Source organism: Ornithodoros turicata, chromosome 7 (assembly GCF_037126465.1).
Source record: "Ornithodoros turicata isolate Travis chromosome 7, ASM3712646v1, whole genome shotgun sequence".
Classification (NCBI taxonomy): Eukaryota; Metazoa; Arthropoda; class Arachnida; order Ixodida; family Argasidae; genus Ornithodoros; species Ornithodoros turicata.
The window spans coordinates 5,552,561-5,565,753 of record NC_088207.1 but is presented as its reverse complement, the minus strand read 5'-3'; the positions used below and the strand labels follow the sequence as shown (position 1 = coordinate 5,565,753).

Here is a 13,193-nt window from a genome sequence, read left to right as displayed (position 1 = left end):
CAGTTGGGCGTCACCGCTTCATCTCATCCCAAAGAAGACCGGAGATTGGCGCCCGTGTGGTGATTATCGCGCCCTCAACGAAGTCACTATACCTGACCGCTACCCTCTCCCCAATCTCCGGGACTTCGCGGCCAACCTTCATGGGGCAACATGTTTCTCCAAGATCGATCTTGTTCGAGCATACCATCAGATCCCTGTGGCTCCGGAGGACATCCCAAAAACGGCGATAATCACCCCTTTTGGACTATTTGAGTTTGTCCGCATGCCGTTCGGGCTCCGTAATGCGGCACAGTCCTTCCAACGCTTTGTCGACCAAGTACTTCGCGGGCTAGATTTCTGTTTCGCCTACTTGGACGACATCCTCATTGCAAGCTCTTCTGAAGCGGCACACGAGATGCGCCTCCGTCTGCTCTGTAAGCGCCTCGATGCTCACGGAATAGTCATCAACACGGCCAAGTGCGAGTTCGCCGTCCCCGAACTCGAATTTCTCGGGCATCACGTGGACCAGCATGGCATCCGTCCCCTTTCGAGCAAGGTTGAGGCCATACAGAAGTTCCCCGAGCCAACCAACTTTCGGCAGTTGCGCGCATTTTTAGGGCTGGTAAATTTCTACCGCCGCTTTCTCCCTGGATGTGCGCAAGCCTCCCAGCCCCTCAACGACCTCCTACGTCACAAGCGCAACTCGACACCGTCGTTCACCTGGACAGATTCCGCCGCGGCTGCTTTCGTCGAACTCAAGGAAAAACTCTCGCGCGCAACTCTCCTGGTCCACCCCAAGCCCGATGCTCCCACCAGCATCATGGTGGACGCCTCGAGCACCGCGGTGGGCGCAGTCCTTCAGCAACACATTGAAGGCGATTGGGCGCCGCTCGAGTTCTTCTCAAAGCCATTGTCACCTCGAGAAGCTCGGTACAGCACATTTGGCAGAGAACTCCTGGGCATCTACCTTGCAATCAAGCAGTTCCGGTACTTCCTGGAAGGCCGCTGCTTCTTCGTGCTTACCGACCACAAGCCGCTGACCTTCGCCCTGTCAACAACCGGCACATCTTACTCTCCCCGCGAGCTCCGGCAACTCGCGTTTATATCCGAATTCACCACGGATATTCGTCATCTTCCAGGACTTGACAACGTTGTCGCAGATGCTCTCTCTCGTGCGCGTCTCAACGAACTCCACGTCACTGGACTCCTCCGAATAGATTTCTCTGCCATGGCCGTTCAGCAGGACACTCAAGAGCTCGCAGACCTGTTCTCAACGTCCTCCCTCCGCTTCGAAGAGCGTTCCGTTCCTTTTTGCAACGTCCGCCTCCTCTGCGACGTTTCTACTGGCTCACCTCGGCCTCTCGTGCCGAGCACTTTCCGTCGTCCCATCTTCGACGCCCTACACGGACTCGCCCATCCCGGCGTGCGGGCCACTCAGAAGCTGATTACCACGCGCTTTGTCTGGCCCAAGATGAACGCTGAAATCCGGGCCTGGACGCGGTCCTGTATCCATTGCCAGCGGACCAAAATACACCGACACACAGTAACGCCGACTGCCTCCATTCCCCTGCCATCTTCACGCTTCGATCACGTACATCTCGACCTTGTCGGCCCCCTTCCACCATCTGACGGAGCAACCTACTTGCTAACTTGCGTCGATCGCTATACGCGTTGGCCCGAGGCGTTCCCCATCCCACAGATCACTGCATCTGTCGTCGCCCAAGCCTTCGTTACCGGATGGATATCGCGGTTTGGCGTGCCTACGACCATCACTACTGACCGCGGTCGTCAGTTTGAGTCGCGCCTTTTCCAGGCCTCTTAGCCACTTTGGGTATAACACGAACCCGCACGACCGCGTACCACCCGGCATCTAACGGCATGGTGGAACGTTTCCATCGGCAGTTGAAAGCCTCGCTACGGGCCCATGGCTCCACCCGTTGGACAGACTCCCTGCCGATCGTCCTCCTCGGCGTACGGTCAGCCCTAAGGTCGGACCTTCAGTGCTCGTCGGCAGAGCTGGTTTACGGCTCCACCCTTCGCTTGCCTGGCGAATTCTTCCGCACATCGCCCTCATCGGTTACCACCAGTGTCCCAGACCTCCAGCAGTTTGCTCAGACGCTCCGCGACACCATGTGCAAGCTGCGCCCCGTTCCTCCCCGCACACCGCCTGGCTCCCACGTCTTCATCAGCCAGGACCTGTCTTCGTCCTCCCATGTGTTAGTGCGGCGTGACGCGGTGCGTAAACCTCTCGACCCCCGCTACGATGGTCCTTTCAAAGTGGTACAGCGCAGCCAGAAGACTTTCGTTGTTGACATCAAGGGGCGCCATGAAGTCATCGCAGTCGACAGGCTGAAGCCAGCCTACCTCACCGTCGCCTCAGTTTCTGCCGTAACGTTTCCAGCTCCCCCACCCCCACCGGACCCTCAAGCCCTGCCTTCCATGAACTGCAAGCCGTCCTGTGTCCGCTGGTCACCTAACCTCGTTGCCTTCTGGCACATCCCAGCTCCCACCGGTCTAAGGGGGGGGGGAGCCATGTGGTGACGACAACGACGACATCCAGCCGTGCCATCTATCGCGCGCTCCCTTTTCCTTTTTTCGGCCCGCGCTTCTCGGCTCTCTGGCCGTCAGTCCACCGGCAGCACCCTGCCAGAATAAACACTCTTCTCTTCTGGTCTCTGGTTGTCCTGTCCTACAGAAGTATGCTTTTAATGTGCAATCTCTCCTCTATTGTTCAATACATAGAAAACCATCCTAACGCGTTTTGTTGTCGAAAGAGATGTCATTAAATTTAAGTGAGAGCAGAAAATTGCCGATGTTTGGTTTGGCATACCTCAGCCCCCGCAATACCTATTCCAATAATTTTGCGGTTAATGAAAGGCCAACGTATCCCCTAAATCCAGGCTGCAAAAATATGTTGCACTATTTTAGTAGGGTGAACGCGAGAAGATCACTTGTTTTGGAACGAACTGATGCTGCATGTTCTGCAGTCAGCTATTGAGTGTTCAGCTTCACATCACCGACAGTATAACAGGAACGTACCGACGTGCAAGCGTGTATGGAACGAACGTTCACTTGCGGTTACAAAGGATGCACGCCCGTGTAACAAAGGGACCAAGACTATCCAGCATTATGAGCACACCTTCTACGCCAGAATACAAGACACAAAGAAAACATAACGTTTATTATTCACATCAACTACAGTTTTACAACTTTGCGAGAGAGTGGCTTTTGGCGGAATGCTTTGTACACATCGTTCTTGTCGGTGACAGTGAAGGCATAGTTGCTCAGAAGTGGCCTGAAGAAATATCTGTAAATCAAGGTGCACAGTTCTTCCCTAAGCTCACAGTCATGGCTAGGACATTGCAACAGCGGGGAACAAGATAGAGCAGGCACAGCATATTTGAGCAGTGTACCCAGTGGGCGAGGCAGGTTTGGCTTGCTCTTCAACGCAGCATCAGCAAATTTGTTCAGAATGTCCACGGCACGGAAAAGATCTTGTGAAGCGTTTCTCATGTTCCTCAGCCTTCCTGTTCCATCTTGATCTTTCAAGTGCAGTGATGTCCCTCTTCCTGAGGTTGTCCACTTGGGTTGCTTGGTCCTGTCATAGTATTTGCTGTGGTGCTTTGCTCATATCCGCTGTTACTGCTTGTGTGAGCCTTTTTTCAGGCCGAACCGTACAGTGTCAGTGTCCATGCTGAGTCCGATCGACAGAGTGGAATGCAACAATACGCCATTACCTAAAAGGAGAAGGAATAAAGCTCTTTTAAATGGATGCTCGAAGGACTAAGCGTGCATTCATTCTCGTAGCTAAACACCACGCCTATATACATTTCGCTAATGCACTAAAAGTGAGGAATAAAGTCTTACCTCAGGCTTTTCATTAAGAAAAGACCAGCTTCACACGTGTGCAAAAAGAAGAAGGCAAGAAGCAAGGCGTGAAACACGCTAGAACCACTGCCACTGTGAACTTTAGCTTGCTCTCTCATATATTCTACCCTACTTACACAGTGCTCCTGGCGGGAGAAATGTTGCGCGGGCAGCTTAGCGGGGGACGGCGCCGGAAGACTGGTTTGACAGGCATAGAGTAATAAAGGAGGCGCTGGTGCAGTGAAGTGAACTTCTCAAGGGAAGACGGTTCCGCAAATTGCCAAGCCGTTACTTTATGCGCTGTACCAGTAATATCTCCCTCTGCAAGCACGTCGCAAGTGCGTCAGAATAGTGCGCTTTTAGTGTCCGCGTTTTTGCAAAGAAACCTACCTCCATAGGTAGCTCTCCTGCTTCGTGACAATACAAGTAACAGGTTTGTACGTGCGCAACTATTTTGTCCTTTCCCGGCGTCGGGAAAGTGGCGTCCCCATCGCCCGGCAGCAGCCGCAGTAGCCCCTTCCTGCACTCACGGTTGGGTCGTCGCCGCAGGAGGGAGACCCCCACGTGTAGCTGTGCGTGGCTTTTCCGTGTCTGTTGAAAAGGGGATCCTGACGGTTGAGTGTACCCGGAGGTTGTTTAGGACCCCTTGGGGACGCTCCGGGAAAGCAACACACAGCTTTGGCCCCTGCTTCCCATAGTCGGGTGGTCCTGGAAGGCCCAGCCAGGATTATTCAGCTAGTCGCCATCTCCCCTTTCATTATTTTTTCTTTCTCCACTCCTTCACTAGCTTCTTTTTCCTCCCTTCACCTTCTTTGGCGGCAAGGGTCAACCTTGGGCAGTCTTTTAACTCTCCAGAATCTGCACTAGGGTATAGTGCAAAGGCACGCGTTAGCGTGTGGGACACGTTTCCTTGTTGGGCTCCATAATGGCCGACGCACCTACTGCACTGATCCACAACATTTCTTTTATAGATTCTTCAAGCTAAAAAAAAAACATGATCGGTACCGAAAGCGGCACCGCACCGATGTACTTGCAACGCAATCACTGGACCTCACACCAGAACCATGGTTTGCAAAGGTCGTGATCATCCATGGAGAAGACGAGTCTAAGCCCCTGAGCAAAGTATCACCATTTGCGATCGCGAAGGAACTGGAAAAAGCCATAGGGAAGTCCTATTCCGCGAAAAAGTTGACTACAGGAGACTTGCAGATCGAAGTCCAGACACGGCAGTAAAGCTCGACTCTGCTTTCCCTGAACGGAATTGCTGACGTACCTGTTACGGTTTCGAGGCATCGTACGCTGAACATAGTGATGGGCGTGATATCTGAGCATGAACTTCTTGATTGTCCAGATACTGAGATCGAAGAAGGTATAAAGGATGAAGGTGTTGTGACAGCGCGGCGAATAACTACGCGTCGAGACCGTAAGGAGATTGCCACTAGACACACTCTCCTTTCCTTTCAATTACATAAGCTTCACACTACCATTAAAGCAGGGTACATCAACTGTCACCTCCGGCCATATATCCCAAATCCGCGGAGGTGCTGTAAGTGCCAACGTTTCGGCCACGGGTCGCAGGTCTGTCGTGGACAGGCTACCTGTTCGAAATGCGCAGGCACGGATCACGCTGCAGAGACCTGTGAGAAGGATGTCAGATGTGCAAACTGTAAAGGTAATCATCCTGTCTACTCTAGCTCCTGTCCACGGTGGAAGAGAAAGACATACTTAAGATCAAAGTGACACAGAATCTTTTGTACCGAGATGCAAAAGCGCAGGTTGAGTTTTCGAAAAAGGGAACCTTCTCCGAAGTGGTGCCCAGGGGAGAGCACCACTAAGGAAATCTGTAGAGACCCAGACTTCTGGGTGTCTACCTAATACTCCCAAACAAAAGGGAAAGGACACCGAGGTGTCTCTACCTGTTTCTGGATATCCTCCGGAGACATGGCACTGCCTCCATCTGGGATGGGGCCAAACCAGGCCAATCCCTGGCCACATTGCAAGACATGGACATTGACGACGACGACTGCTTATCGCAGAAGTCGTCGTCCAGTATCCCAGGTGTACTTTCTCAGGGGAAAGAAAAGAGAGAGAGGACATCTAGCCGAGGTAGGAGCAGCAGACCAAAAAGTACACAGAAAGTGCTTCCACCAAGGATAACTCCTCCCTAAATAACATTTATGTCCAAAAAGTCCACGGGGTTCTGTATTATCGACTACATGATAAGGATTTTGCTGCTTCTCTCTTCCATCATCTTTTTTATGGGTGCACATGTTATACTCCCATGAAATTGTCGAGGTCTTTTTTCAAACTTGGACGACGTTCATGACCTGTTTGAGGAGAACAGTGCAATGTGTTTGTGTTTACAGGAAAATTTAAATCCTTTTCGTAGGTCCACTATCTTCCGCAAGGACCGTGCGCACGCACACGTGCATCTGGTGGTGTGGCTGTTGTCGTACCACACTCTATCCCTGCAAGGAACATTCCACTGGTAACAGACCTTGAGGCTGTAGCCATCAAATTTGCCTAGACCAGATCATTACAGTCTGCTCTTTGTACTTGCCTCCATCAGCTAGGGTACGTCAGAGGGACTTTAAGCAGCTTTGCGACCAGCTCCCTCAACCATTTATGATTTTGGGAGATTTTAATGCCCACAATTTTTTGTGGGGTAGTGCAAAAACTGGCAACCGTGGTAAGATGTTGGAAAGAATACTCTTTTCCCGGTCAACGTGTTTGTTAAATAGAGGGTTGCCGACCTACATGAACTCTACAACCCAGCCACCCTCTGCAATTGACATCTCATTATGCAGTCCCACTCTTTACCCCTTTGTTGACTGGAAAGTCGACCAAAACCCTCGAGGTAGCGACCATTTTCCGGTTATCCTTAAATTCTCTCGTACAAGTAATAAAAGAGCACGGCCACCCCGATGGAAGCTATCTGAAGCAGACTGGGAGTTATTTACCAAAGAGGCAGAACTTGCGACTTCACCTTTTGATCGTCTTGGCGTGGAGGAAGCCAACAAGGTGATCACAAACAAAATTATTCATGCTGCTAGACTATCCATACCACAAAAAAAGGCAATCTCCCCAGGCGTCCTAAACTCTGGTGGACAAGTGAATGGGGGAAGACACACAGGGAGGAGAACCGAGCGTGGGGGATCTTTCGAAGATACCCCACAAGTGCAAACCTGCTTGCGTTTAGAAAGCTCGTGCTAAAGCCCGATGGACCCGACGCCGAGAAAAGGAGGAGTCGTGGTAAAAATTTGTATTTTAAAATTTATTTTAAACTCTAGCACCCCCTCAAAAGCACTGTAGGATGGACTAAGAAAAATTAAGGGCGACTACGCCAGCTTTTCCGTACCTCTGCTACAGGTAAATGGCACAGTTTGTAAGAGCATAGATGAACAGGCAAATGCTCTTGGTGAGCACTTCTCAAATGTTTCGAGCTCATCGCAGTACACACCTGACTTCTTAAGGTTCAAGGAACATGCGAAAAAACACTCCCAAGCGTATCAGGTGACAGATGTGGCTACAATAAGCCATTTACAAAGACAGAACTTCATCAAGCCTTGTTTCCTCGTAAAGCCACGGCACCTGGACCAGACAACATCACTGATTATATGCTCAGCCATCTGTCAGACACCTCCCTTGACAGTCTTTTGGACTTCTTTAATCTGGTCTGGCAAGAAGGCATGCAACCTTCTAGCTGGAAACTGGCAACAGTCACCCCTCTCTTGAAGCCAGGAAAAGATAAATCTGATCCATCAAGCTACAGGCCGATTGCTCTTACAAGCTGCCTCGGAAAAACGTTCGAGCGCATGATGAACAGACGACTTGTGTACTACCTGGAACAAAACCAATGTCTGGACCGTTTTCAGTGCGGGTTTAGAGCTGCACACTCAACAACTTACCATCTTCTGCGCCTAGAAACTATAATAAGGGAAGCTTTCATCAGGAAACAGCGCCGTTCTCAGTGTCACCTTTTTTGTAATCAAAATGAATTCACTTGCCAGCGTTATACCCCCATACGTCTCGTATTCTTTGTATGTAGATGATCTGCAAATATGTGTTTCGTCTTCTAACCTTGCTGTGTGAAAGACAGCTCCAGCTGACTATCAACAGGCTAACCAAATGGTCATCTGAAAACGGGTTTACGTTCTCACGCACCAAGACTGTTTGCGTACCGTTTTCTAGAACAAGAGGTCTTTTTCCGGATCCATCACTCCAAATGAAAGGTCAGGATATTTGCGTTCAATATGAACATAAGTTTCTTGCATAATGTATAATGTAAAATTCGGGGACTAGGGAAAACGAAAGGAGAGACACAAACACGAAGTCTCAATAAGTTTCTTGATTTGATTTTGGACAGAAAGCTGACCTTCCTGCCTTATCTGAAGGATTTGAAATGGAAATGCTTAGAATCCTTAAATGTGCTGAAAATCCCATCTCATAGGTCTTGGGGAGAGGACCGCGAAACCCTCCACCGCATTTACATATCCACTGTCCGTGCTAGGCTAGATTATGCATGTTTCGTGTATGGGTCTGCACGTCCCTCAATTTTGAAGGCATTAGACACAGTGCATCACCCCGGATTAAGGCTGGTCCTTGGAGCCTTCAGAACTTCTCCAGTCCAAAGTCTTTATGTTCAAGCAAACGAATGGTCCCTAGAAAGACGACGGTTTTACTGTCATACATGAGAAAGGGTACAGTTTGAAACGTTGTTGGATACCCAGCCATGTCGGTATAAGGGGCAACGAGAGGGCTGACCGTGCAGCTCTCGCTGCCCATGGCCATGACACAACTCCTTTTCAAAATCCCTCTCCCTGATCTACTGCTGGATTTGAAAAGGGTCATCAGCAGGAAGTGGCAAGCTTTCTGGTCTGGACAAACGGATTACAAATTGCACACAGTTAAACCTCAAATTGGAGCCCCAGTTTAACTATTTAAAAACCGGCTACATGAGATTTTGTCAAGCCGGTTAAGGCTGGGTCACACACATTTGACCCATGGGTACCTTTTGCGAGGAGAGGATGCACCTGAGTGTGCACACTGTGGCACAGACCTTTCCCTTTTGCATATACTCATTAGTTGCCCTCCTTTGTGACACATCGCCAACGTCATTTCTATATCTTCTACAAGTACTGTATCCCCATCCACCCCGCATTATTGCTAGGGGATGAGGTTCTCGTCCCTTTCGAGGATGTTTTCCTGTTTTTAAGAGATATAGGTATCGTGAATGAATTGCAATATCTCAGTTACTTCATTTTATGTGGTGATTTACACACCTGTCGGACCAACTCCTTTCGAGTCCTTTGGATTTTACACAAATCAGTTTATTTTTAAGTTAAATTTGTTTTAAACAATAGCAAAGTTTTGGCGCATTATGATTCCAGTTGTCGCTGCGCCACAAAACTCTCAATCATCAGCAGCAGCAGCATTGCTTGCGTTGGTTCCTAAATCTCGGGTAACATTCGCTGAGAAGAACTGCAATAGCATATCTAGCCAGGAAATCCCATTCTGGGCACGGACGTTCAAGCTGTAGACTATACAGATGCCAGAAGCAGGAGATATTTGCATGATTCTTCATCAGTGATATATATCTTAGAAAAACTTCAACACCTCCACATAATCTATAATTGTTCCGTCTGCGATGCCAAGCACGGAGCACTTGCACGATAACGTCTATACTAGACCACTTCGAATAATCATACATCTGCCCAACTAGGAACAATTTCGGATGCGTTTTCGGAGAGAGCTACTAGGCGTTGATTTCATGGCTCCCATAGCTAACACATTTTCCGAAAGATCGCCTAACAAATTTGCACGCTATAGACAAGTACGTTGTCTAAACTGCGGTTCTCCTTGTGTCTGTATTCTTTTCAATATGGCACCAAATCCTTTCCTGACAGATCTATTTTGAAACTCAAAACACCGTCGTCGTTTCTTTCAGAAGTTTGTGTGTGTTTGATCGGTGTTTGGGTAGCCTAGTTATTTAAGGCACGCACATGCCGGAGACTACTGGGGTCGATAAGGGTCGAGATCTCGTGGCGGGTGAGGTTCTGGGTGCAACTAAGAGGTCTGGGATTTCCCCTCCGACTAAGGAAACTCGGCCATGTGCGCGTGGTACTAACTAGTTAGTTGCCACTCCCAAGCCATGTTTTAAACTCTTTTTCAAACTGATACCAGTAGTTTTGCATCTGAGCAAGCACGAACAGACTGTTCAGGAGGCTGTATCGAGACTTCAATTAAACCGGGTCCTTCTCAGAACAAAATAATCAGGATAAAACAAGAAAATTTACATTAATTTGTGTTGGAAAACATTTCGTCTTGTGCGGGATTTGAACTGCCGATCTTCAAAGAAGGTCAATTTTCCATTTTTCGATTATCATACCAGAAGTTCAATAGGGATATGCACAAGAGCATTCTGATACAGTTTGACTCAAAGAGACGTAACGTAGAACATCATAGTGAAAAATTAGAAACACGACAGTCAGCAGAATATAAAAAATACTATGCTATGGCAATGAGCGTTGGGAGCTATCGGGTGTATAACTGAAAACTGTGTCCGAGGGCAAGGTCACTTCTGGATCACCTGCAGAGGATCTCGACAAGCTGCATCATGTGTTGTCGATTAACACTAGGTGACTCCAGACAACTTCAATGGCTTCAGGTGACTTTAGATGACCCAGACGTCTTCAAGTGACTTCAAATGACTTCAAGAGGCTCCAGGCATATTCACATTACTTCAGCTGACTCCGGACGCCTATCAGTTGACACCTGACGTGTTGTGGTGACTACAGCCGACGTCAAGGGACTCCAGCTGACTTTAAGTAAGTTACTTCGAGTACCTTTAGCTCACTCATGACATCTACAGGTGCCTTGAGGAGAACTTTGGTGACTCCAGATGTCTTCAAGTGCCCTCAGACATGTTCAGGTGACTTCAAAAACTTCAGCCGTCTTCATGTGACCTGAGTTGACTCCAGGCGTCTTACGGCGGCTTCAAGTGACTTTAGGTGACTCAGAACGTCTTCAGGTAACTTGAAGTTACTGCCGACGTTATCATATGACACCAGATATCTTCAGGCGACTCGAAATGACGTCATGTGACTGCCGATGAGATGAGACATCTTTGTGCGACTTCAAGCGACTTTAGATCTCCTGAGGTGATTTCGGGTGACTTCAGGTGACTCGAGACGTCTTCAGGGTGACTCCAGCTCACTACCAGTGACTTCGAGTAAATTCTGGTGACTCCTGACATCCTCAGGTGGCTTGAGGTGACTTTAGGTAATTTCATATGACACCAGACGTCTTCACTTGACTCCAGATATGTTCAGGTACCTTGAGGTGACATCAGGCTCCCGACGTAGTAAAAACTTAAAAACGCGAGAGTTAGTGCACTATAGAAAAAGTATTTGGCTACGGCAAAGAGCGTTGCCTGCAATTCGAAGAGTTTTTAGTTGACACAGACCTAGCGTAAAAAGAAAGCTGTTCTTTATCACATTCTAAGGTTACATCCTTTCTTACGGGCAACTGAAAAGCCGTAGCGAATAATTATTCTCCAGAACGGGTTCTGTACGAGCATTGCTTGCGTTGGTTCCTGACTCTCGGGTAACATTCATTGAGAAGGACTGCAATAGCATGTCTAGCCAGGAAATCCAATTCTGGGCATGGACGTTCAAGCTGTAGACTATACAGATGCCAGAAGCAAGGGATTTTTGCATGTTTCTTCATCAGTGAGATATATCTTAGAAAAAACTTCAACACCTCCACATTATCTATAATTGTCCCGTCTGGGATGCGAAGCACGGATCACTTGCCCGATAACATCTATACTAGACCACTTCGAATAATCATACATCTGCCCAATTAGGAACAATTTCGGATGCGCTTTCGAAGAGAGCTACTAGGGGTTGATTTCATGGCTCCCGTAGCTAACACATTTTCCGAAAGATCGTCTAACACATTTGCACGCTATAGACAAGTATGTTGTGTAAACTGCAGTTCTCCTTGTGTCTGTATTCTTTTCAATGTGGCACCAAATCCTTTCCTGACAGATCTATTTTGAAGCTCAAAACAACGTCGTCGTTTCTTTCAGAAAATTCCCAATTTGTGTGTGTTTGATCGGTGCTTGGGTAGCCTAGTGGTTTGAGGCACGCACATGCCGGAGACTACTTGGTGGGTGAGGTTCTGGGTGCAACTAAGAGGTCTGGGATTTCTCCTCCGACTAAGGAAACTCGGCGATGAGCGCGTGGTACTACCTAGTTAGTTGCCACTCCCAAGCCATGTTTTGAACTCTATTTCAAACTGATACCAGTAGTTTTGCATCTGAGCAAGCACGAACCGACTGTTCAGGAGGCTGTATCGAGACTTCAATTAAACCGGGGTCCTTCTCAGAACAAAATGATTAGTATAAAACAAGAAAATTTACATTAATTTGTGTTGGAAAAAATTTCGTCTTGTGCGGGATTTGAACTGCCGATCTTCAAAGAAGGCCAATTTTCCATTTTTCGATTATCATACGAGACGTTTAATATGGATATGCACAAGGGCATTCTGAAACAGTTTGACTCAAAGAGACGTAACGTAGAACATCATAGTGAAAAATCAGAAACACGACAGTCAGCAGAATATAAAAAATACTATGCTATGGCAATGAGCGTTGGGAGCTATCGGGTGTATGACTGAAAAATGTGTCCGAGGGCAAGGTCACTTCTGGATCACCCGGCGTCGGGAACTTGGCGCCCCCATCGCCTGGCAGCAGCCGCAGTAGCCCCCTCCTGCACTCACGGTTGGGTCGCCGCAGGAGGGAGACCCCCACGTATAGCTGTACGCGGCTTTCCTGTGTCTGGGGAAAGGGGAATCCTGGTGGTTGAGCGGACCCGGAGGTTGTTTAGGACCCTTTGGGGCCCCTCCGGAAAACCAACACACCACTTTGGCCGCTGCTTCGCATAGTCGGGTGGTCCTGGAAGGCCCGGCCAGGATTATTCAGCTAGTCGCCATCTCCCTTTTCATTACTTTCTCTTCCTTGGTCTCCTTCTCTCCTTTTCCTCTTTTCACCTTCTTTGGCGGCAAGGATCAACCTTGGGCAGTCCTTTCACTCTCCAGAAGCTGCACTAGGGTATAGTGCAGAGGCAAGTGTTAGTGTGCAGGGCACACTCCCTCAGTTGGGCTCGATGGTGGGCGACACACCTGCTGCATTGAACATACCTCTATATTTTTATGGATACTACAAACTCCAAAAGATCTGATCGGCACCTAAAACAGAGCCGCACCGAGGAACGATCATTGAATTTTTTCGACATAAGTTCTCCAGAGCCATGGTTTGCAAAATTCCTGATCATCCACTCAGA

The 13,193-nt window shown here is 48.6% G+C and overlaps 1 protein-coding gene across 1 annotated transcript; it reads left to right on the top strand.

The window, feature by feature from the left end:
- Positions 1 to 1,857: 1,857 nt before the first annotated feature.
- On the top strand, positions 1,858 to 2,520 carry LOC135400391 (uncharacterized). Its single transcript, XM_064632233.1, has one exon. It carries the CDS (start codon positions 1,858 to 1,860, stop codon positions 2,518 to 2,520), a length of 663 nt encoding a protein of 220 aa, XP_064488303.1.
- Positions 2,521 to 13,193: the final 10,673 nt, after the last annotated feature.